The 26,920-nt window shown below is 39.4% G+C and overlaps 1 protein-coding gene across 1 annotated transcript in view; it reads right to left on the bottom strand.

The window, feature by feature from the left end:
* Positions 1-18,642, bottom strand: part of Fam107b (family with sequence similarity 107 member B) — a 204,500-nt gene extending 185,858 nt beyond the window's left edge. The window contains exon 1 of the mRNA XM_047521684.1: positions 18,229-18,642. Within this exon, the coding sequence (XP_047377640.1) occupies positions 18,229-18,642 (414 nt within the window). The remainder of the gene's footprint in view (positions 1-18,228) is intronic.
* Between the last annotated feature and the right edge of the window lie 8,278 nt (positions 18,643-26,920).

Here is a 26,920-nt window from a genome sequence, read left to right as displayed (position 1 = left end):
GACCAAGTTGAGAACAACTAGGATAAAGAATGGTAACTTTTTACCAATAAAACTGTTGGTCATCAATTAAAACAACAGCATACATAATAGGAACAGCAACAACCACAAAGTGGGCATCAACCCAAAGCAAAAGAGTGTTGGTCTCTGGCCACCTTCTCAATACTTCTGCACCCACCCATTCCACGTTTCATATCTTTTCTTGTTTTGTTCAGATTTTTCTCCTACAGTTATTACTATCTAGAGTATGCTATATCACTTACTAACTTATTCATTGCCTGCTTCCCTCTATAGGATGGAAGCTCCATGGGGATTTTTTTTTTCTCACAAGTGGATGGATACCTAGCAACTAGACCAGTGCCTGGTCATGCTGTGTATTCTCAATAAATATGTGTTGGATGAAGGAATGAATGGATGAAATTGTATCTGGTCTGGGTACTGTTCAAGTAATATAGTTCTGTTACTGTGAAATTTAGTAATTAATTTCTGAAAGGCCATCCATGAAGATCATCATGGATAGAGTCAGTGCTATACCATGCTGGGGCCAGTTGGCCAGACTGGGCTGGGATTTGTCAGTCATGTTATCCTGCAAGTGAATCAAGAGTTGGAAGCTCCCTCAGGCAGAAATAAACAACCTAGTGGATCATTCAACAGAGAGTCTTGGAACCCATGAAGAGGGGGTTTTACTTGTGGCCAATGGAGGAAATGAATATAATTTACATGGGCAAAAGGGAAAGATGGTATCACTATCAAGACCACAGAGACAAAGCATGAGAGGTACTGCTATGGCTCCAATGTCCCCACCAAACTCATGCTAATATTTAATCCCCATTATGAGGTATTAAAAGATTGGACCACACGGGATCAGGTGGGATCCATTCATATATTATTGTGTTAGTGGGTTAACTTGAGGGTAGGTCTATTATAAAAGACAATTTGGTTCTAGTCTCTTGTATAAGCCAGGCTCACCATGTGATGACCTGAACCACACAGGGACTCCACAGAGTCCCCACCAGCAAGAAGGCTCTCACCAGATGCAGCCCCTTGACCTTGGACTTCCTTATCATCCAGAACTGTTAAGATATAAATCTATTTTCTTTACCCAGTCTTAATGTTTTCAATTATGACAACAGAAAATGGATTAGTGTAGGTACATAAACTCTTTCTAGAGTGAAGAACTGGCCATAGCAACCAGTTAGTGAACACTTCAAACAAACAACAACTTAAAACTAGCCAGGACAAAAGTATGTTGTTTCAAAGTCCTAAAACCAAGGAGGCATTTAAGAGACAGGCTCGAAGCCTAGGAAAATAATCCTGAAGGTCAGTTAGGAAGGGTCTTTTTCATTGACTGCACCAAGAAGCAGGGCAAGACCTGCAGGGGTGGGAATAGAGTGTGGCACAGGCTGCTCCAGATGCCTAGTCTGGGTCCCCATCTGGAACAGGTACTAGCAGGTCAGTTCCCGAGGAACCTAGAAATGCAAAACTTTTATCTGAAGTTAAGAGTCTAGGGTGGGCTGCAGGGTTGGAAATGTGCATTCTCAGGAAGATGAAAGAAACAGAACAGTGCCAGCAAGTAAATTTTATTCTTAAGCCATTGTTCATAAACACTTTTAACATTTCCCTTCACCTCTTAATAAAAATTTCATAGGAAAAAAAATCACTTACTTTGGGGAGTAAGATGGGCTTGTGGCAGGGACAGGGTCTCCCTGAGCCTACAAGAGCTACCAAAGTACATCTTTTCACTAATCTATCTCTTGGCAACTTTCATCCACCCAGAAGGTGACCAAACCCTGGACTTCTAGCTATGTAACGTAAGAAATGTCCCTCCAAACAAGATGTATCCCATTTGTTTACAATAAAAATGAAAAAAAAAAAAAAAAAGAAAGAAAGAAATGTCCCTCTAGGGGCTGGGGTTGTGGCTCAGGGGTAGAGTGCTTGCCTAGCATGTGTGAGGCACTGGATTCAATTCTCAGCACCACATATAAATAAATAAAAATAAAGGCCCATCAACAACTAAAACAAATTTTTTAAAGGAAGAAAAAAATGTCCCTCCAGTCCCTGCCAGTTGGAGTCAGGTTCTCTGCCACTTGCTGTTGGAACAGGCTTCTCTGGCTATCTTGCCTGGTGAAAACCTGCTCAGTATTGAGACCCAAGTCTTGCCCAGCTGATTCACTGCCGCCTTCACAATGTCCCACGCTTCCAGCAAGGCACTCACCCTGCAGTGGATGTTATTGTCTCTGTTGGCCAGACTACAAGCTTCTGCTGTGATGGAAATGTATCTTATATGTTTTGTGTTTCCAGACCTGGCAGAGCCTATGGCCAGCAATGGAAAGATGAATAAATAAATGAATGAGAGAAAGCAAGAAAGATTAGCCTTGAAGACAGAGACTCCCTGTGACAGCAGAAATGCTAAAGCTTAAGTCTGAGTTAGGAGAAAAGGAGACAAAAATAATAAAAGTCAGCATGGAAATGGGGAATTATGAGACATGAAAATGGGGCAATTTTAAGATTATAAGACCCTGATCTGTGGTCGAGTGAGAGTTTATGGAAATTTCAGAGTGAGAAAGATAAAGAGTGTTTATAATTGTATAAATGCTTTTAACCACAAGCCATAGAGATGAGATAAATGCTAAGTGCCGTCTCAGTATTTAATAACTTTTATTGCAGCTGGTTTTTTGCCTGGCTGCTGACTAACAGCAAGCAACTCAAAAGGCAAAACCAGAATTTTGTTCTTCATAGCATCTTAGCACCTAACAAAGCACGCATTAGGCTCCCCACAAAGTCTGTTAACCTAAGGAATGAATGCAGATTTTAAAACTTCAAAGTTAGACTTCACAGTAATTACTGAAAGTACAAAAGAAATAATGTGCCGAATGCTTTATTTGAAACTGCTTCTCATTAAATCAACATCCTGTGGGGACCGGACCCCACAGATGACAAAATCCAGCAATGCTGGACTCAGAATAATCAATGAGTAGCATTTGCATATAAACCTATGCAATCCTCCTATATACTTTAAATCTTTGTATTATTTTTAATACCTAATACAATGAAAATGCTGTGTAAATAATGCAGATGCAATCATCATGGGTCTAACTCCATAGCAAATATCATTGGTTGAAGCATGGATGCAGAACTTGTGGAAGATATGATAATATACAAGCCTTTTACTTTGCCTTCAAATTTAGAAAGTAACCCATTAAGTGAAAGATCATATATTTCATACTTAAATCAGACTAAAAATAACTTTTAGATAGCAAATTCTCTGCCAATGAGAAAAAATAAACCCAAAACATTGTAAAACCCAAATTGTGAAAAAAAAAAAAAAGTAAAATCACTCTTGGTAATGTTCTTAAGACAGCTTGGTCTGTCGTTAATGTAATCAATATCATGTATACAATTCTCCTTCTGCTATTGAAATCAGAGAATAATAAGTTGTTTGCATCCTTTCCTGTTCTGTTCCTCTTTTGAAGGTATCATTATTTGTGTAACTAATATGCTGTATTTTCTTAGCTTTAAAGTGCCGGATAAATAATTGTTCTTTCAGTACAGTACTAGAATTCTAAAAGTTATTACCCTCATTTTGCAAATAAAAAAACTGAAGTATCAAGAGTATTTCTTTGCCATGCAAGAAATTTCAGTGAGGGACCAGGAAATGGGCTATCAGGACAGTCAAAAGGAAACTGCTTCAGCTGAGTTCAATTTGAAATAAAGTTTCTTAGGTCTTTTGTCTCAGTTCTAAGTAACACATAGTTCACTGTGCCAGGCAACAAATTGTCTTGCCCCCACTCCCTCCATGTGGTCATAAAGCATTTCCATCAATTTCTAGAAGAATGAATGACTCACAAAGATATTTGCAATACTAATCAAAGATTAAATGATAAGAATATGTGAAGATTCTACACCACAAACTTCACCCCAATTTTGACTTAATGGATTCATCCTTTAACTTATTCAAAAATACCATTAAGTACCTTCTATGTGCCAGGAATTGCTCTAGTTGTTAATTGTAAGAGATAAAAAGAAGAAAATACCCAGTTTCTATACTCAAGCTCCTCACCGTTCAGCAGGAGAGTAGGATAACATACACACAGTGTGATTTCGTAAGTGCTTTAATAGAAATAAAGGCCCAGTGCCAGTCAAGCCCAGGAGAGGGCGCCAGACTGGAACTGAGTGTTGGGGATGGTGTCAGAATAGGGTGACAGAGAAGGGGACAAAGCAGAAAAATATGAGCAGGAATAGTACAAAGTAGAGCAGAAAGGAAGATGCTTCCCACCCTTGCTGTTGCTGGTAGCTATCTTAAGATCATGAAGGACACCACACACAGCCTGAATGAGGACAGTGCTGTGATGACAGAACGGAGATGGGAAGAACCCAGATGCTCCATGGCCTCCTGCGGCTACCGAATCCATCAACCCTAAAGCCACCCTACTGCAGGGCTTGGGTTTTTTTTTTTTTAATTGACTCATAACAAATTGTACATATTTATGGGGAGTAATGTGATAATTTCAATACGCAATATTATCAGGGTAATTAGCATCTCCACCTTCTTAAACATGTATCATTTCTTTGTGTTAGCAGTCTGGTGAAAGAATGTGCCTGCCTGTCAAGTTGGAGTAAGCGTTTCTCTTCCTTGTGGCTAAAGCAAGTTGAAGGGCACAAGGAGGAGGTGCAGCTGTGAGACCACCTGGAGATTTCCCAGGGATAGGTGGGTTTGGATGATGCTCATTAAAACAGGTTTTTAGTTATTTTCAAATTTGTTAGTGTGAATCTGAGTTGCTATACACAAATGTCAGTTGTACTGGACATGACTCCATGGCATCATCAAAAACCCAGGTTTCTTGTCACCCTGTGCTGTGTGGCTTGTGCTTCCTCAGGCTCACAGGATGGCTATGCCAGTTCCACGCATCCCATTCTCACTCTGTAAAGTCTAAAGCCAAAATCTGCCTTGGGTCCCTCTGAAGAGCAAGTTATGAAGCCTACACTCAATGGCTAGGTAGTCACCGAAGGACCTTTGTCAGCACAGCAAGTGCTTCAAATGAGGCAAGCTAACCAGGGGGTTCATGAATTAGCATGAGATTTGGGAAATAATTTTTCACTTGAGAAAGGATATGACTGACCACCATCTTTGCCTCTGTAAAATGAAGTATAGAAATATGGCAAGATATTCTGGATTTGCATTCCATTTGGTCCTGGACTCACATGTAATAGAAGGCTCTTTGGCCCTATTTTATTGGAAGTCTTGCCAGGTTTTGCCATTAAAATGTTATTTTATTACTGTGTGTTATTTTATCCATTCGAGGTGCTACTACTTAAAAGGACAGAGCTGAGAATTTCTTCTTGTACCCCAGAATCAGGGAACATGACTCTTTTTGTGCCTGTTTGCCAACAGATGTTTGTATTTGAGGCTGAATTCATGTGAGACTTTCTTTATTGCAACATATCACCAGGGAACAAGAGTGGGCAAATATGTAGCCCCATATGCCTATAACTGTTGGAGGCTCACAATATTTACAGGGCGGTTTTGAATGGTCAAAATAAGTCATGTCAATTTGCAACACCATTAAACCAAGTTACTTCTCCCTACAGAGACTCAAATATTATGCACACAGGGCAGATGTACTTTGGCAAAAATACAGACAAAAGAACTGTCCTTTAAGAAAGGCCTTCTGAGGGCTGGGATTTGTAGCTCAGTGGTCAAGTGCTTGCCTAGCACGTGTGAGATACAGGGCTTGATCTTCAGCACCACATAAAAATAAATTGAATAAAGGTATTGTGTCCATCTACAACTAAAAAAATATACATTAAAAAAAAAAAAAGAAAGGCCTTCTGGAGTCCTTGGAAAAGGCCTGGAATGAAAGTCTCCTGTGAGACCTGTCACCTCACTGTGTACCAAGGTGTAGTCAATCGGTCTTCTTGCTCCATGGCTACTTCATGTATCCTTCCAGAAGCCAGCTCAGTCAAAAAGGAAAATAATTCCTAGATAAGAGAGGACTTATTACTGGTTAAGGGTATATTCATTGAGGCCCCATTCGAAATTCACCTAAGTAAATTTATTTAGCGTCAGTATACAGTTGCCCTCCTGCATGTCCACAGGCTCCATATGTGTGAATTCAACCAACTGTGGATCAAAAGTATAAAGAAAAAGTCAGGCGTGGGGTCACACACCTGTAATCCCAGCAACTCAGGAGGTTGAAGCAAGGAGTATCGTGAGTTCAAAGCCAGTCTCAGCAATTTAGTGAGACGCTAAGTAGCTTAGCAAGATCCTGGGTCAAGATAAAACATTTTTTTAAAAAGGGCTGGGGATGTGGCTCAATGGTAAAGTGCCCCTGGGTTAAATCCCCAGTACAAAAAAAAAAAAAAATTGTTCTGAACATATAAAGATTTTTTTCTTGTCCTTATTCCCTAAACAATGCAGTCAACAACTATTTATATAGCTTATTCATTGTATTAGGTGTTATAAATAATATAGAGATGATTTAAAGCATACAGGAGGATTGCATAAGTTATACTCAAATATTACCCCATGTTATATAAAGGAGTTGGGCATTGTGGATTTTGGTATCTGTGGGTGGTCCTAGAAGCCATCACCCATGGACAGCAAGGGATGACTGTACATGATTTTCTCAGGCCCACTATTCACACAGGAGCATGGCCAACAACTGGTAGCCAGTAGCTCCCCAGATCTACTGCCTCCTTTCTTCCCCGCTTGAGTTAGTATACCAGAGAGCAGATCATGTGAGTAATTTAACAAAAGACAAAACCTTGAATCAACTCTAATTACAGGTGTACATATAAAATATTTGAACTTTTAAAAGACCAAGCATTGTTTCCTATCAAAATTAAAAACTTTATGTTTCAAAGTAGTTTATCATTTGTAAGCTTCAGTGAACTCATTACAATAATAAATTACATGAGATACATCTTACTGCCCTTTGCTGTGGAGATTTGATGCTTTAATGTCCATAGCGTGACTCTTCCCAGTCAGGCGACTTATTTGGGGGGACATTTTTCCTTTACAAGGGACAATCAAATCATGCCTATGTGTTTAATTCTCACAGTTGCCGTTGTCATTTTCCACCTAACTAAACGTAGTACACACACAAACCAATCTTCAGAACAAGACTATAAACACCTCTTCTAGTAGGCTCAATGCCCCTGATGGAGGCTTCCCCTTCCTCTAATTGTCACAAATTTCCAAACTCTTGCCTCCTCTAGTGCAGAATTACAAAACCAAGTGTGTCAACCTCATGTTGGAAAAAGCGTTAACTCCACGAGTTGTATTTTCTTTGGAAAGGAGGAACAGTGAGTGGAAAACTAGCAGCAGTTCAGATCAGATTAGCCATGTCCTTCGTTGGAAAAAACCCTCTCTAATTTCCCATGATTGATATAGCACATTTATTCAGCTAGCCCCTGTGGTTCCCGGAGCATAAGAAATTATAACATTTCCAGCAACCCAGCAAGTAGAATAGGGGAATCAACTTTTTAAAAACTGAAGCATGAATGCAATGTAGATATTCAAGAAAACAGAAATCCCAATTAAACAGAAAGATGCAGGTGTTTGGGGGAAATGGGTCTTGTTGGAATCTCCTTGGTTAGATACTCAAGGCCACTGCCCATGAACAAAGTAAACCTGCTCTTTCATTCATTATCTGCGAAATTTGAGGGTAAAGGTACAAGTAGGTCACAGGCAGGTTACTAGATTCTCTGTTGAGTTGGAAACAGGTGCTGCTCAAAAACAGGCCAACCTCTTCCTTTTGTACCGCTCTTCTTCCACGTTTCAATCAGTGCTGAGAGATAATTTACCATTTTTATCTAAATTATAAATACAGTGGTAGCCTCACTTGAAAACAGTGCTTCAAATTTTGATTAAATTATGCACTCACCTGTTATTACTCAGTTTGGCACATGCCCTTCAGTTCTAAATTGTCTGAAATTTTTGCATTTTTTTGCCCTCCTCTGCAGTCTTTTATGGGTAGTTTCCAATAGCCAAAGTTGTATAATGTAAGTGTTCATGGTTTTACAAGAGCTATTCATTTCATTTCATTCCCAGAGGAACCAAGAAGCCATCTCTCCCTTTTCCGGTTGGGATGCAACTAAATATCTGGATTGGAAAATTCCTGACTGAGTATACAGGTACATCATGCACTATCAGGCCACTATGTTTTAACATCTTTTGAAAGTAGAAACCTGACATGAAAAATGAGCAAGGTTTAAGTGGAATGGGATGGGATTCTCGCCAGTTCATTCAAACATCCTCCTTGTTTGGGAAGGAAGCAGGAAATAGTGGTTTTACTGCAGAGCATAGAAACTAGAGAACTAAGACTTGATTGCATGGATCTGTAAGTTGCTTTCTATTTTTGAAGAGTTTATATCAAATCATCTGTTCAACAGACTGTCCACTTCTTTTCAGAGCCATAGGAAAAGGAAGGAGCATTTCTTTCCTTAAAAATGCAAAGGGATTGATTTGTACCAGAAAATGGATATGAAGTTCAGCAGAGTTGCCCCCCAAAGTGCCATTATATAAGTGGATGGAGAGTGCAGGTGGAATCAGGAGCTATGGATGATCACACATGAGTTTGCAACATACTTCTAAGGAGCCTAAGGTGCCTCTATAGATGGCACCCCCAAGTCTTGACTTTGAGCAACTTTAAGACAGTAAAAATAAAAATCATTAAGTTGGATAAGATCAGTTACCTATAGAGGTGACTGTCTCCAAGAATTATTCTGTTAATAGGTACCCCAGGAGACTTTTAATCACCAAATTCCAATTAACATGATCTTGATGCAGCCTCAGGAGACCATGGTTAGAGTCTGATTCTAACCAAGAAAACGGAAACTTGAATAATCAAATGATCTCAGGTGTTGGTAAAGACAGCGCCAAGAGAAGAGAAAGGATGGGCTTGAAACCTAGACAAGGGGAGAAGAATAAGGAGTTACCTAGTTATTTGTAGCCTGTATCACCCAAGGAAATCGTGTTCTGAGTTGTTGGCTTGAGCTTCTCAGGCTGCTGGAAGGGTTGTTTTACAGTGGAAATGGATCAGACACTTAACCTCACTTAGTCCAGTTTTCCCATCAGGAAGAACAGTAGGAGGTGAGTTCATACAGGTAAAGGGAAAATCTTATAAAGACCTAGAGGCCACTGTGAAGATCTGGCTTTTCCTCTGAGGGAAATGGAATGCCACTGGAGATTTTTGAGCAGAGGAGGGTATTATCAGAAACTAACATCGTAAGAAGATTAGGAGGATGGAATGAGCCAATCCAAGTAAAGCACTTAACACTATACCTTGCTTACTAATGGTGCTAAATAAGTGGTAATTTCAACTGCAATTACTGTAGTTCACTGAAGCCGTAAAAGGAGCTTTTCTTTACCAAGACTTAAGTAGAAAGATATACAAAATATGAATGTTCCTATAACTAGTAAGAAGTTTGGATCAGTAGCCACCTCCCAACAAAGAAAACTCTTGGCTTCACTGTTGAATTCTACTAAACAAATAAAGAATTACCACCAATTCATCTCAAAGTATTCCAAAGAACTGAAGAGTAAGAAACATTTCCTAATTTATTCTCTGAGACTAACATTATGCTGATATCAAAGTCAGACAAAGTCACTATAAGAAAATAAAACTACAGACCAATATCCTAGGTGATAGTAAAATTCCTCTATAAAATACTAAAAACAGAATTCTATAACACATTAAAAAGATCATAACATGACCAAGTGAGATTATTCTTGAAATACAAGGAAACATACCACTTTAACAGAACAAAGGAAAGAAAACAGGCACTATTATCTTAATGTAGAAAAAGCATTTAACAAAATTCAACAACACTTTTATCATAAAAATATTCAATAAAATAGGACTATAACGAATTACCTCATAATGAAGTCCATATATGATATTCAGCTTGGAAGACTAAAAGATTTTACTCTAAGATCGTGAACAAGGTCTGGGGTTGTAGCTCAGGGGTAAAGGGCTTGCCTCACGTGTGTGAGGGACTGGGTTTGATTCTCATCATTTCATATAAAAAATTTAAAAAAATAAGAATCCACTGACAACAAAAAATATTTTTTTAAAGTCTTAAGCAAGACAAAGATGCTCACTTGTACTACTTCTACTTAACATGGTATGAGAATTTCAGTCAGAGCAATTAGGCAGGGAAAAGAAGAACATTCAAATTGGAAAGAAAGATAAGAAATTAGCTCTGTATATAGATGGCACAATCTTATATATATAAAACCCTAAAGATTATGCACACATCAAAAACACACAAAATAAAATTAGAGTAAATGATATCAACAAAATTTGAGATAGAATCCATGAACAAAAATCAATTTTATTTATATACAATAATAATGAAGGATCCAAAAAGCAAATTAAGAAAACAATTTTATTTTCAGTGGCATCAAAAAGAATAAAATACTTGGATATAAGCTTAACCTAGGAAGCAAAGGAAGCATACACTAAAAATTACTAAGCATTGCTAAAAGAAGTTAAAGACACAAATAAAAGGAAAGATATCCCATGTTCACAGATTAGAAGCCTTAATGTTGTTAAGATGCCACTATTATCTAAAGCTACCTAAATATTCAATGTATTCCCTATCAAAATCCCAATGGTGCTTTTTGCATACTAAAAAGAAAAAAAAATCCATCCTTAAAATCGTACAGAATCTCGAGGAATTCCAAATAATCAAAGAAATCATAACACAGAGCAACAAAATTAAAGGTCTCATTCTGTCATATTTAAAGACTTACTACAAAGCTATAGTAATCAAAACATTGTTGCACTGGCATAAAGACAAACAGAACAAGGGAAGAATAGAGAACCTGGAAATAAACCTCATGTGCATAGTCAGATGATTTTCAACAATGGTGCCAAAACCAGTGAAGGGGGAAAAGAGAGGCTTTCAACAAATGATGCTGGAAAATTGAATATCCACACCCAAAAGCAGGCATTTGGCTCCTTAACTTATACTGGATACAAATATTAACTCAAAACGGATTAAAGACCCAAATGTAAGAGCTAAAATGGTTAAACATAAGACAAAAATCTTCACTACTTAACAGTTATCATTTGGACATGACACCAAATCAAAGGCAACAAAAGAAAAAATTGGACCCCATCAAATTTAAATTTTTTTTTTCATCAGAGGCCACTACCAATGAGAGAAAATATTTGCACACCAGATATTGAATGAAGGATTAAAATCCAGACTATATAAAGAATTACAACTCAACAAGAAAAAAACCAACAACTCGATTTAAAAAACGGAAAAAGGAAGCTTGGTGCTATGGCACATGCCTGTAATCCTACTAACTTGGGAGGCTTAGGCAGGATAGAAAGTTCAAGGCCAGGGGCTGGGGTTGTAGCTCTGTGGCAGAGCACTTGCCTAGCACGTGCGAGGCACTGGGTTCGATCCCTAGCACCACATAAAAATAAACAAATAAAATAAAGGCATGCTGTCCATCTGCAACTACCAAAACAAAAAAGTTCAAGGTCAGCCTCAGGAACTTAGCAAGGCCCTAAGCAACATAGTGAGACGCTGTCTCAAAATAATAAAACACGAAAAGGGCTAGGGATGTGACTCAGTGTAAAGTTCCCCTGGACTAAATCTCCAGTTCAAAACAAAAAGTGGGGGGAGGTCTTAAACAGATATTTCCCCAAAGAAGATATACAAATGGATAATAAGCACATGAAAAGGTATTCATTGTTGGACTGGGGTATAACTCAACGGTAGGGCACTTGTCTTGTACACATGAGGCCCTAGGGTTGGATCACCAGTTCCACAAAAAAAAAAAAAAAAATTAAAAAAGTATGTTCAAGAACACTAGTCATGAGGGAAATGCAAATTAAAACCACAATGAGATAGCACTTCATACCTATTAGGATGGCTATTATTAAAAAACAAGCAAACCCCAGAAAAAACACAGGCAGCCATGGATGTGAAGGAACTGGAACCATCACTGGGGGGCAATGGAAAGGGGTACAGCCACTCTAGGAATTTATGTCGGCTCCTCAAAGAATCAAATATGGGATTACCAAATAGTCCCATAATTCCACTTCTAGGTAGAAACCCAAAAAAACTGACAATGGGGTCTTGAAAGAATTTGTACATCTATGTTTATAGCAGAATTATCCACAACAGCAAAAAGGTAGAAATGACCCATGCTGCACAGATGAACAAGGACATTATGCTAAGTGAAATAAAACAGACAAAAAAGGAAAAATACACCATAACCGAGCTTGTATGAGGTCTGCGGTAGTCAAATTCATAGGGACAGAAAGTAGAATGGTGGCTGCCAGGAGATTGTGAGAGGAGGAAGTGGAACAATTGTTTAATGGATACGGAGTTTTAGTTGAAGAAGATACAAAAGTTCTGGAGACAGCTGCATAATAATGTGCATGTGATTAAAACCACAGAACTATACACTTAAACAGTTAAAATGATAAATTTTATGCTATGTATATTTCACCACACACACAATAAAATAAACAACTTGCCTCCCTCGGAGTCCATGTTTTCAAACAAATTTGCTTAAATCTATTTTATCGTTTCTTCTTAGTTACACATGACAGTGTAATCCACTTTGATACAAACATAGGATACATCTTATTCTAATTAGGGCCCCATTCTTGTGGGTGGACACAACAGTGGGGTTCACTGATGTAATTTTATGTGCACATGAGAAAACCATATTAGATTTATTACTGTCTTTAGCATTTCTCTTTATGTGTAATTTTCTAGTGGGGAGAATACATGGCTCAGTGGACCTAGCTTTGCCAGTTATTTCTTAAAGCTTACAACTGAATGAGTATTCTGATTTATACACCAGACTCTTTTAAGCTTGGCTATCAAGAGACTATCTCTTAGAGAAAGGTAACTAACAGATGACTCTTTGCTAGACATCAGTACTGAGACTCAGAACCTGGAAGATCTTCTGAGACCATGAATCTTCATCCAGCCCACTGTATGAGTGCCAGGGATGACCTGGTTACCTCTTCTCAGTCTCACTGCAAAACCTACCTGTTTCAGAATGCAATACAGTTGTCAACTCCACAATGTGCCCTTCTGCATTTTTTTTTTGGTTGAGGGGGGTACTAGGGATTGAACCCAGGGGTACTTAACCACTGAGCCACATCCCTGGCCCTCTTTTCTATTTTATTTAGAGACAGGGTCTCGCTGAGTTGCTTAGGGCCTCACTAAGTTGCTGAGGCTGGCTTTGAGCTCAAGATCCTCCTGCCTCAGCCTCCCAAGTCCCTGGAATTTCAGGCATGAGCCACTCCACCTAGTTTTCCCTTCCTTTTCATATGTTTTTATATAATTGACTTTTTTTTTAAGTACTGGGGATTGAACCCCAGGTTGTCTACCACCGAGTTACATTCCCAGCCCTTTTCTATTTTTATTTTGAGATAGAGTCTTGCTAAGTTGCTGAGAGTCTCACTAAATTGCTGAGGCTGGCCTTGAGCTTGCCATCCCCCTGCCTTAGCCTCCCAAACCACCAGGATTACAGGCGTGAGTCGTCATGCCCTACTGCAATGCACTTTTTGTTAAAATACACCCAGAAATGATTTTCTGTGCCACAATTATTCTCTCTTGCTATATCAGGCTAGACACTCTCAGTTGGAATAAGAATTAGATAAAAAGCTAGAACTGTATGAATGTGGTCCAATGAATCCCAGTACTATGTATAATTATAATGAACCAATAAAAATTAAAAAAAAAAAAAAACTTACAACTGTTACAGACTTTCTCAAACTACCAAACTGCTTTGAAGCCCTTAGTTGCTTGATATGTGAACTGTACCTTTCTCACCATCCAACTAGGAAGGGTACAGTATTGGTTCTGATGGGGTAATTCTTAGAGAATAAGGCTCCAACCTTCTCTCCAAATAGTCCAGCCTCCCCTTTCTTCCAGAATCTGAGTTAAGAGCTCCTTCCTGTGCTTGTGAGGCATTCAGAGCTGACCCATAAGCTTTCTCATACTGCATTGGTATTGCCTATTTGCACATCCCATTCTCCTGCTAAGGTAGCAACCTCAGGGATCACATCCCAGTCGGCTGTACTTCCCCAGGGCTAGTGCTGTCCTCACACAGAGGAGAGTACAGTAACTCTTGGCTAAAAAGTAGACAGCAGTATTGCTGTATTTCATTGACCCTACAATTAATTCTACCAATTATGAGATGCTTCAATGTTAAGATCACCAAGAAGGGAAAAATATGATAATTTGAAGATATCTGTAATTATAAGACAGATTCCAATTCTAGACTTGTTATCATCTTGACTTCGGGCCCAGAACAGGGAAGAGATGACCACAGAAGGGTCAAAGGCTAATTTATAACACTTTTCAAATATAGACACATACACTTATTTATATTTACACAAGATATAAACCTTTCATTTTTTACTTAGTTCACTTGGCTTTACTACTTCTAGCTTTTTCTCTCAGACCAGATGTTGTTTCAGCTACTTGAACACCAGGTAACTAAAGACGGATTGGGAGACTTGTCGCTAATTCTTAGCTATAGTTTTGTTCTCAGACTGTGCATTAAAAAAAAAAAAAAAAAAAAAAAGTACTACTATTTGTGGTCACTACCAAGGTAGTTTAAGTGAGGAGGTTCAAAGCATCCAAAGAGGAAATATTTTTGTCACCAGGCAAGAGTATAACAAAAGCAGCCCACTCATCATATTCTGAGGAAAAACATGCCACCCCAAAGTTAGTAGGTAAAATCTGGGAAATCCTGTGCTACTTTACATCAGAAGACCTCAAAGCAATACCCCATACTTTCATCAAGAAAGTATTGTCACTAGCAGAGTACAAATATAAACTTATCCCTTTCCATGGTGGCTCTCACCACAAAACTGAGAGAAAAAGGTTGAGCAAATTAATAAGAAACAAATACTTATATACACAAAACACATATACACACATACACATATATATGGAATTTAAATCTGCTTGCATATCAAGTGAGATCATGTATGAATATTTGATTGTAAATCTTCAAATGCCACACAGTTAATCATAGTGGAAACACATTATATTTCAAAAGATGAACTTTGGAATCAAATAGAGCTGGATTACAACCCTGTCTCAGTCACTTCCTCCCTCTGTGGCCTTGAGAAAGCGTCAGTGTTCTCCTCTGCACAATGGGAATCATGAGACTATGCACCTCAGTGGGAGAGGAGGTAGATGAGAGAATTCGTGAAGAGCACTCAGCAGATGGCTGGCAAACTGCCAAGTGCTCTGTATGAGTTATTTCTTGACATCTGAACTAGAATGAATGCATGTGTTACGGTTTGGATGTGAGGTGTCCCCCAAAAGCTCACATGTGAGACAATGCAAGAAGGTTCAGAGGAGAAATGATTGGGTTACAGCTTTAACTTAATCAGTTAATTAATCCCTGATGGGATTAACGGAGTAGTAACTGGAGGCAGGTGGGGTGTGGCTGGAGGAAGTGGTTCATTGGGGGCATGGCTATGGGGTATATATTTTGTATCTGGCAGGTGGAGTCTCCCTCTCTCTGATTCCTGATCATCATGTAAGCTGTTTCCCTCTGCCACCCTCTTCCACCATAATGTTCTGCCTCACCTCTAGTCCTGAGGAATGGAGATGGTTTTCTATGGACTAAGACCTCTGAAACCATGAGCCCTCAAACTTTTCCTCCTCTACAATTGTTCTGGTTGTGGTTTTGAGTCACAGCAGTGAAAAAGCTGACTAAAACAGCCCACTTGCTTATCCATAATGCCCTCTTATCACACTCTCTGGCACTTAATTTTACGGTGTTGTCTTTTTATTTGCTCCCAACCTGGACTCACTTTGCACAGTCACTCACTGCATTTGCTAACTCACAGTGTCCCATCCTCTTAGCCACTTCTAGCTCTTGTTCCTACTAGTTGTTTTATGATTATTCCCAGATATGGATTTTTGCAATGGCCTCTCAGCTCCAGGCTTCATAATTAGAATCCATCTGCATTGTTCTACCTATTTCTCTCCCCAGAATCGCATGCATTAAATTCTTTTGCTTAAAATTTTCAGTTTCCCACTGCCATTAACTTAATTTCTCGCCACACCATTCAAGGCATCCCACTAACAACCCTAAATTATCTTTCCAGGTATCTCTCCAATGTTCAGCTTCATCTTTGGCCTATCTGACATCCCTATTCCTATGCTACATTTCCTCTTCATCTATAGTCTTTGTTACATGATTTCCTTTATTGCAAAGTCCTTCCTTCATCTCTGCCCTGAAAAATCCTAAGCCTCCTTCTAGAACAGTCTCCCCTCCAACTTTGCTGAACCTCCAACCCTCCTTTGAACGTTCTTATGCATGCCTCTCTTTGTAACCCATATATAGTCTTGTACTTGATCTGGTTCCATTTTAAGACCTGCCTGATATCTGTATTCTACCCATGGCTTTGCTCCTACCAACTGAACAATAAATATTCATGTTACCCCTTGTTAGGTTAAATCTAAGCATTGCCTAGGGAAGTTTGCACTGTGGTAAGAAGGTCTCTAAAAGAATGTGGGAAATGGGGAGGGAGAGCTGGCCACTTTCCTTATCTCTAGTCCTTGGGAGAGGGATCTATACAGAGGGACTCTGGTTGTAAAGGAATGTACTCATAAAACATCTGAGGAAATCCACCAGCACAGTGGGCATGCATCCTATCCTATATATTCCCCCTGCTTATAAGTATGGCACAGCACTCTATTGCCACCAAGGAACGAGTAAGAAATAAAATGTCCAACACCTCTCGGTTGAGTCCTCCTAGTTCTCTCTTTGGGGTTGGTAAATAGTATGCTTGGGGTCTTTGCATCCCTAGGGTGGCAAAATCCTCAATGTGTTTTATTGGTTCTGTTTGAATACACATGCTTACCATGAGTCCCTGTGTCACATAAACCACTAAAACGGAAAGATGAAATCAAATCGACACTTGTCCTTCCTGCTATACTCGGCAACATAGGGCGGGTGCTGGGTTGCTGGACATCATATGCAGCAGAAAAGTCTTCCAGCTCACTGAAACAGTATATCATTAGTTCCTTGAATATGAATAAATATACTTGGTCATGATGTCTATCTAATTAACTACAGTACCACCAAAAATATTTTAATCTGGATGTGGGCATACTTTGGAAATTGAACAAGTATTCTGGCTGTTGTCAGTTGGTTTTTGGTTTTGATTTAGTAGAGCTAAAAATAAATCATAGTCATTGCTTTAACACAAGATTTGGAGAAACCCTCTGATTTCAGAATAGAAGGATGCAATCATTTAATATAAACTTGAAGAGTGCAAATGAAACTAATTTTTGCTGTTTAGCAGTTTTCATTGCTAAAGAAGTTCTTTAGATTCAATTAAGTAGTCAGACAAAAAGAAAAAGGATTTGTTAAATAGATAGAAAAAATTATTTAAAAAAACAGAATATCTTAGTAATGATCCCTCAAAGCCCAAAGACTTTTCAGTTTTTAAAGTCTGTTTTTAAGTTACTTGTCCAGGAAATGACAAAAAAAAAAAAAAAGTCCCTCAAGGGAGATCTTTGAAAAGCACCTTTTAGGAAACTATACTGTCTCTCCAAGACACCTTGCCTTACCAAGAACTTTGAAATAAAATAGATTAGTAAATAAATCAAAATGCTCCTTCTTAAGAGCAACGACACCATTTTTTTTCAAATAACTTCCTCCTCCTGTCTTTAAATCTCAGAAAATGATCATAGAAACATCCATATTGTGAATAGTTTTATCAATCAATTCTTTCTGTACCACTCTGTACACAGTGATTACCATTTCCAAATTTTCCCATACTTCTTTGATGTCATGTGATTCAATTTAAGCACTAAAGGAGATTTCTTAAATCCTACAGTAAAATTTTTCATATTGTGGATTTTCACATAAATAAATTTGCAGACCAATTAAAAAAAAAAAAAAAAAGAAAACAATGCTTTCCCAGGCTATATCATTCCTGATCTTTGGTCAAGACACTGTTTGCTTTACGGCACTATAGCCAGTTAATTAAAGTGGCCTTTGGCCACTGCTAAGGCTCCAGCACTTATTGTCATTGGCTCTTTCCATGTCTCCTGAGAATTTAAAAAGCTTTAACACACTTGCACCCGCTAATTAGAGTTGAGCTTTGCGTCTTACCCAGCGAGTTTAAACAGTTTGCCTCAGCATTCCCTAAATGCTCAGAACTCTCCCTCAGAGGCCATTCCATCTGTAAGAAAATTGGAAACACTCACCTTTGGCGTGCCAATAATTGATGGCCTGGGGATGGAAGCCTGAAAAGTAGCAGCTTTGCAGTCTGGTTCGTCATCAGGAGACCTCGACAAACCCTCAGGGGTCGCAGCAGGCTGGACAGTGCTCCGTTTGCTTGAATTCCGATTTGCACTGCCATTGCGCTCCGCGTGGGTGCCCGAATCTTGCCTTTTCTCTGGCGCTCGCTCTTCCGCTTTTGGGTGGCTTGGGTGCTTGCCCACTTTGGCCATGGGTTGGACATAGATGGTTGAATGGGTATCTGCCGCGCTGGACTGATCGAAGGGGGCATTCTCCCTTGTGTTCCCAAAACAAGCCAGCAGAGCTGAGCATGGAAACGGATGCATCCTTCCAGATGGAGATTTTAGTCCCTTGGTGAGCTTGGCTCTCCACGTGGACATGACCTGCGGCGAAACATTGCAAGGTTCAAAGGGGTAAAGGAAGTTTTCCAGAGGCTTCCTTATAGTAGCTATTTCTGGGAGTGAAAAGAAGGACTTACTAGTGATTGCCCCTAAAGAGAAGTTGAGGAGATGGCAAGGCCACCCTCCCTGAGAGTCACTCAGCCGCCAGCCCCACTTCTGAACTGTCCATCCCAGGTGATTTCGCACTCTTCCTTCCTTGATGCTGTCAGTGGCTAAAGAAAGCTGTCTGTAAGGCAGGCGCTTGACTCGGGTTACAGTCCCCAGGCAGGGCAGACGCTTCAGTATAAGGTAGTGCCCAGTCAATAGAGTGCTGCTTCAGGTTACCTTGCAAGCATAAAGATAATGTAGTCTGATAGCGTCGGCCATAATAGCTTCAGCTTGTGTATCAATAACATCATAACAGCAGGGAAACCATCTTTAGTTACCCCCTTCAAATATTTATTTACCCAAACAAAACAAAAACGACCCAGTTATCTATGGCAAATGAAGATCCCCCTCCCCCACAAGAGGGGCCACGACCCTAGCAGCCATTTCATTATTAAAATAAGAGGTAGACTTGAATTTTTCACGTGGAGAGATCTATGTTTGGGTCTGATGTCACAAAGACTTTTCTGGATCTTTCCTGAATCTTCCCCCCAAACAAGCTTCCTGGCTTCAGGATCCATATTGGATCTGGTAACTACAAAAGAGTCTTTGTTAATGTTTTTACTGCCCAGTCTAAGTTCTTGATTAGTTTTAAACAATACCCCCCTAAAAAAAGTCCATTAACAATTAACAATTAAAAAATAATTAACAATTACTAATGTGTACTATGTCATTATATGTGAAGGTACTATTTATCTGAAGGAGAGTTATGTCTATTTCTGCATTATCTAATTTTAGAAAGTAAACCCCTATTGAACATAGATTTTCTATGTTAACACATATGTGAATAGTAAAAGAAATAATAAATTACAACCATATTCTAAGACAATTCAAAATCAGGACTTTTCCTTAGCCAAGCAACTGCTAGGAATGTTATAGAAACATAATACTATAATGGTTTTACTATTAATGGTGACTTTGGGGTCAAGGTTTCAGGGCATATTATCCACTGTAATGTATTCGTTTCTCTCCCTCTCCCCCCCCCCCCCCAGTTTAATGTCAAGATGTGTTCTTAAACACAGACAGGTGGTAGTTATTATGGCACTAATCCCCATTTTACAGAGGCAGAAGCCAGTTCTCGGAAATTTCAACCAACTAAGGTAAGGTTATGCTGTTGAGAGAATCTGGTTGGAAACCCAAGATCTTTGCTCACCTATCTGGTCTCTCTGTGCATCATTCATTCCGGCAATCATCTTATCCATTTAGCAGCCATGTTGACCATATCATTCTAAATGGGCAGTCATATCCACAATGTGTGAAGGCAGATATGGATACAAAGAGTGGATACAGTATGAAATGCAGACTTCATTTTAGCCTGTACCAAAATTTAGATTATAAATAGCTGTCATTAGAGATTGTCATGTAATCTGGCAGGCCCTGTGCCAGATTTCCAAGGGTGGACTGTTCATCCTCCTTTAAATACACAGGTATAAGCCTTCCAAACCCACTTCGAGAGAACAAAGGACAGGCTTTTACAGGCTCCTTCACCAAGTTCTCCTGGGGAGCACGGGGACTGTGTTTTGTCTCTAATCTGCCCTGGTTGCTGTAGTCATCAGCATGGATTCCCAGCTCCATCCTCTCCTTCCCAGCTCTTCATTGGTAAGGCAGAATGTGAACCAAAAGTCTTAAGACTTTTTAAAGGCTTGGAGGTAATGGGACGGAATTAGGGACAACAGGAAAACGATTCTTAAATCTGTTTATTTCACTCACATTGTTATTCATTCCACTATGAACTAAGCACTGAAAAGAACTCTAGAGAGGGCAGTGAACACTGCAGCTTTCAGTGGGTGAGAAAGCCCAGAGCCCTCCCTCAGGGCTGCATACCTGAGACCCCAGGCCTGAGCCTGGCTATAGGGACCACTTCACATCCCTCAAGGGGCAGCCTCAGGAGACTGTTCAGAGTAACCAGAATCATAGCACCAGACCACTGAGAACAATGACTTTTTTTCTTTTTTCTTTCTTCCCTTTTATTTTATTTTTTTTTAACTAGTGTTATAGTTAAGTCTGACTTAAAATAACACTAACAGGTAATGGTTGTTGAGTATTTAGTATCAGACATGTATCTCATCCAATTAACCCATTTAATCCTCACAACCCTAGGGGAAAGGTGATATTATTTTTCCTATTTTTATCCTTCAGAAAAATAAGACACAGAAACTTAAGTAACTTGCCCAAGGTCACCACACTGCTAAGGAAGAAAGCCAGGAGGATGAACCAGGGCACCCTAGCCACAGAGTTCATGCTCTTAATCAGTCTGCAACACCACTTTCCACGCACACACACACACACACACACACACACACTCCAGAGGAACTTTCCAATGACCTTCAATCCAACACTCTACCCTTAAGAATTTATTCTAAAGATATACATGAGCATAGAGGACTGTTCATAGCACTTGTGTTTATAACCACAAAATTGTTAATCAGTAGAAGAAAAGTTAACATATTAAAAAAATCTGTTAACATATAAGAAAACATCTGTAAGATATAATATTAGAAAGAATGATATAGAGACTTCAGGTGTGATACAGTGTACAGTGCCATGTATGTATAAACTCCCCTTTCAAAGAAATAATTAAGGTAATAGTGGTGGAATTCTCTTAAAGGCATAAATGCACAACACTGAAGACCTTAGGAAGCTCTTAGCATATAGGAATATGCAACAAATTCCTGTAAAACATACATGACCACCAAGGTAAACAAAAGAAAACAATCTAGGCAGGAAGAATGAGAGTGGCAAGTGAGTAGACAGCTGTCCATCATTCAGAGGATGGTATAAGAATAAGCAAATAAATTCCAGCGCTGCTTGATTTTGAACAAGTTAGGGAACAAGGGCGAGAATCTTGGCAACTTGATACCAGGAGTATTCTCCCTGAGTGCCAAAGGACAGGGATCCTAGAGAACTGCAAAACAGTAATGCACTCTGCTCTAAAAACTGTTTGCATAGCTGCAATAATATAAATGTTATTTGCATTTTTTTCAACTTTCAGAATTAAGATACAAGCCAATTGTTGCATATTGATGACTCTCAAGAAAAATTAGGCCTCCAGATGGATTTTGTTTGGCTAATAACATTTTGAAAACATTATTGCCCAGTTGTTCACCTACAGTAACCATCACTCTGTTGTCACTGGTTTGGTTCACAGATTTACATAAACAAAACCCAAAGGCATGAATGTCTTTTGCTTCTGATGGGTATTTGTCATTCTTGGACATGTCCTTTCCCCTTTCTCTGGGTAACACCACCCTGATTTTCTTTGGGGAATTCTCTGTGCTTTGGGTGAGGCTCCTGCACTGACTACAGAGAGGAACCTAGACACAGGGTTGGATACCCATCGAGCCTACAATCCGTGCTCACAGGGTCCCAAGCACTGGTTCAGCATGGGCATGGGAACATGTTGTTGCAATCAGAATAAATCCCAAAATTTGATTACTTGGAAAAATCCTTTCTCTTCTTTCCATAAAATTTGCTGAATTTCAACCTGAGAAAATAAGAGGGTGAAGTAGCTGCCAACATCTTGCCTCCTTGAGGGAAAGACTCACCCAGTCAAACCAACACAAAGCAGTTTTTAAGAGCTGGAGCGAGAACTAAGGTCCGCATAATACTTTTGGGTAAAAATTTTACTGTGACTGGCCTTTGCTCTTTACTATGTAAGTAAATAAATTTCTTCATCTGCCTCATTTGCTTTGACATGAGTTTTCGGTGGCTTGCTTCTGAGTCCCAATAACATATGACCCACAGGTACCAGAAAATCATCAAAGACTTCATTATGGTTACAGAATAAAACAAAAATGTTGCCTGCCTTGACAATGGCAAAATTAAGGGAGAGCTGAGAGATTTGTAAAGATGGAAAGTTTGTTATGTAAAGAATGATATAAGAAGAGGAATGGTTAGATTTGCTAAGGTTCTTGGATTTCAAAGTCAAGAGATGCTTCCTATGGGTGGTTCAAAAAGAAGTAGAGTTTTATGTTTGGTGTTTGAGGTTGCAGAGGTGACAGGGAAGGCACTGTAAATAGACATGGCGCACTGTTGTGGAGAGATAGGGTAGAATAAGCAGCTAGGTGTTCACCTACCTTATTAAAAAATCAATAATTAATGTCTAATACTGATAGGTAAAGAAGCATATTGGTTGGGTAGGTCCTCACCTATCATGGCAGAATATCAATAGATAATATTTTAAGCTGATAAATTAAGAAACAGGTCTAAACACATTCTCAATAATTCGGCGCTATCTGAAAAACTAAAGATAATCAGATAAAAGAGATTGCCTTCAAGGAGTGAGGCTAGAGGTAAGGTAAAAGATGAGTCCCTTTCATGGATTCTTATGTATGTTTTGTGTTTAAGCCATGTGCACGAATTACTTTAATACATCTTTAAGGAAAAAAAACAGTAGTGAAGTCAATTTATCATTCTTTTTTTTTTTCTCTCTGAGGCACCGGGGATTCGAACCATGGAGTGAAGTCAATTTATATGGGACAATATGGAAGATCCCCAAGAAATATTTGGCAAGATAAAAGCAAATTAAAAACAAAGCAAAAGCATATTCCCAATTGTATTCACCATGTGCAATATTTATAAATATACACATATAAATATGTACATGTGTGTGCTTATATTTATGTAGAAAATTTGTGGAAGAATGTCTGAGACATTAATGTCTGCCTCTGGAGGGGGACATTAAAAATCTGGTCTAAAAGTCAACACTTTTCATGGTATATATTGTTGTTCTGTTTGAGCTTTTTTGAACTCTTAAGTAAATATTATTTTTTTAATTTAAAAATGAGCACAGAAACGGGGTGATGTGACATGGCACTCAAATAATCAATTCTAGCAGAGTCTCAGATGAAAGTCAAGTATTTGGCTCAAGTGATCGTTCCCAAAAGGAGACTACAGAACTGACCTTGGTCAGGTGAGATGGGTGAAGTCATTCTGTGCCATCGTCAGAATGTCCTGAGATGAGTCATCTTCCCTGAGAACTCAGAGGTGAAGCTCTAACACTCAGACCCAAGTCTTCAAGCAGTATTTGTTAAGAACCCATGGTAACGCAGGTTCTGCCTTAGGTGCTGCTATGGGGAGACAAGTCACAAGACAGGACCCTGTCCTCTTGGAACCTAAAGTCCAGAGGAGCACATGAGCCAGTGTGGAAGTGTGATAAGGAAAGTCCACTACCTCCCCAAAGTGAAATAGCTCCTGGAGACAGGGAGGCAGGCTAATTTCATAGCCCATAGGCTCACCCTGAAATCCACTGCCCTGCCCCAGTGACTTCCGTAGATACTGCCCTTCCCTTTACAAAACCAACCCTGGAGGAGATACGCCTGTCCCTTCTCCACAACTCAGCTAGTAATGGTCTGTGGTATGGTCTCTGGTATTTGAGCAGATTTGGCTGATTACAAAAGGGAATTATGCCTCTTTAAAAAGATGTGTTCTTTTTTGACTGGTTGCTGGATGATATCATTGTCAGTGCCCAAAGTCCCCAGTTATCTTTGCAGGGTTCTCAGGCTTCCCTCCTTCCTTGCTCCTGTCCAGTCAGTCTCCAAGAGGAATCGAACATCTTAGCCCCTCAAGCCCATCTAGACTCCTTAGAGTGTAGAATGAAGAGGTAAGGCCCCGAGAGCTTTCCCCCTCCTTTTTAGTCATTGCCTGCCACAGGAGCATGAGTGTGGAGAATGTCCTCAGCTCCGAGGAACACCTCCCTTGCTCCTCACCTTAGCCCTTGTCCCAGCAAGAGGAGTGTGTACAGCAGTATTCAGGAGTCCAACATCAGTCTCTGAAAATGGCAGGAGGACCATTTCCTTCTGAGTGTGGCAGGAGTTCACCCAACTCAGACAGGAAGAGTAAGGGCAGCAAGCAGGGGACTCAAATCTCAGACCCAGAAACACAGCCATGGGTCTAGGTGAGGCAGTAATGATGTCATTGACTGATTGATTTCACATTCCCTCCCTCTCCCCATACTTATTTTAAAATCAAAATGAATTAAAAATGGGGTTATGTTTTCTTTTTCAAAATTGTTTTTGGTAAGAATTTCTCAAACATTCCTGAGGCAATTGAAAATGCTCTAATTTGTTGCAAAACTAGATTAATGAGCATGGGATTTGCCTGGAAGGAAGACTGCCTTGCCTTCACAAACTGGAATTTCTCTTTTTGATTATCACACTAAAATCCCAGCTAATCACAGTGTTCTCTTCTTGGGGGGGGGCAAAAAAGGGGGGGAGGAGGGTAAGGAAAAATAACAGAATGAGACAAATATCATTACCCTATGTACTTGTATGATTACACAAATGGTGTGACTCTACTTCGTGTACAACCAGAGAAACAACAGTTGTACTCCATTTGTTTAGAATGCATCAAAATAAATAAACTTAAAAAAAAAAAAGAAAGCAAAATCTTTTTAACTTTCTACTCAAAGCTGGTGAGTCAGGTGGGATGAGAAAACAGACTTTTTCCTGTTTGATGTTCAGCAAAGCCTCAAGCTTCAGTATTATGTTTACATCCGTACAGCTTCTACCCATATGTCTGAGTAAATACTACTCTATCAGATTCCTTATTAGCTTCCTCCATGACCCTTGACATTTGGGTGGATCCAGAGATCCCCAGATGGGCCCACTCCACAGCTCCTTTCACCTTTCTCCTTGGCCCACGCCTGTCATTCAGGGTTGTGTTCAGCACTACCCCCCTACTCTGTAACAGTGGACAGGCTGTGCAGAGAGAATTACATGGATGTGATGGTGGTAGTATGCTTCCCTGCACAATCATTATGACACTTTATCTCAGATTGCACTCAGCTATCTGCATTATGATTCTGGGCTCTAGTAGTTTCAGAGTTCCCTAAGCCCACACACCTTGTTTCCCTTCTAATAACTGCACCTGGACAGTGGTTTGTCCCATGCTCACATCTCCCCTTCCTTCAGACCTTCAGCCCCTGAAATCTCCACCTTCCCCAGGGGCAGGTGTGCCACCCATGCTTGTTTTCCTGGGCGACATACTCTGGGTCAGTGGAATAGGAAACTCATGGCAAGGTGGCCCCACATCCAGTGTTCATAATGTGTTGATTTTTTTTTAATTTGGACCATTTGCAATATGTTTTCTTTTTATTCTACTAGCACATTATAATTATACATAATAGTGGAGTTCATTGTGACGTGATCACATACGCACATAACATAATTTGCTCGATCTCCTTCTCCAGTACTTCCCCTTTCCCTTCCCACCTCCCTCCTCCTGTTCCCCTACCTCTTCTGACTCCCTTCTATTTTCATGATATTCCCCCACCCCATTTTTACACTTTTTTTTTCTTTCTAGCTTCCACATACGAGAGAAAGTACTTTCTGTTTCTGGCTTATTTCACTTAGCATAATGTTCTCCAGTTTCATCCATTTACCAGCAAATGATGTAATTTCATTCTTCTTTATTGATGAGTAGAACTCCACATTTTCTTTATACATTCATCTGTTGATGGACACCTGGGCTTATTCCATAACTTAGCTATTGTGAATTGGGCTCCCATAAATATTGTAATGCATGTATCACTATACTGTGTTGATTTCAGTTCTTTTAGATAAATACCAAGGAATGGGATTGCTGAGTCATATGGTGGTTACATTTCTAGTCTTTTGAGCAATCTCCATACTGATTTCCATAGTGGTTATACTCAATTGCAGTCCCATCAACAATGTATAAGGATTTCTTTCTCCCCACATCCTCACCAGAATTTTTTATTATTTATATTTTCGAAGATTGTCATTCTAACTAGGGTGACATAAAAATCTCAATGTAGTTTCAATTTACATTGCCCTGATTGCTAATAGTGGTAAACGTTTTTCAGATATTTGTAGGACATTTGCAGTTCTTCTTCTGAGAAATGTCTGTTTAGTTCATGTGCATGGTCATTTATTAATTTTTTAAACAATTTAAAGATTTTTTTAGTTGTACAAAGACACAATATCTTTATTTTTATTTATTTTTTTGTGGTGCTAAGGATGGAAGCCAGTGCTTCACACATGCTAGGCAAGCACTCTATCACTGAGCTACAACTCTAGCCATCATATTATTTTTTTAAATGGATTATAAAGTATCATACATGATCTTATTTGTTAAATTATCCAAATGTTAA

This window comes from Sciurus carolinensis, chromosome 12 (assembly GCF_902686445.1).
Source record: "Sciurus carolinensis chromosome 12, mSciCar1.2, whole genome shotgun sequence".
NCBI classification, from domain to species: Eukaryota; Metazoa; Chordata; class Mammalia; order Rodentia; family Sciuridae; genus Sciurus; species Sciurus carolinensis.
The sequence above is the reverse complement of the archived record's forward strand: the minus strand, read 5'-3'. Positions and strand labels throughout refer to the sequence as shown.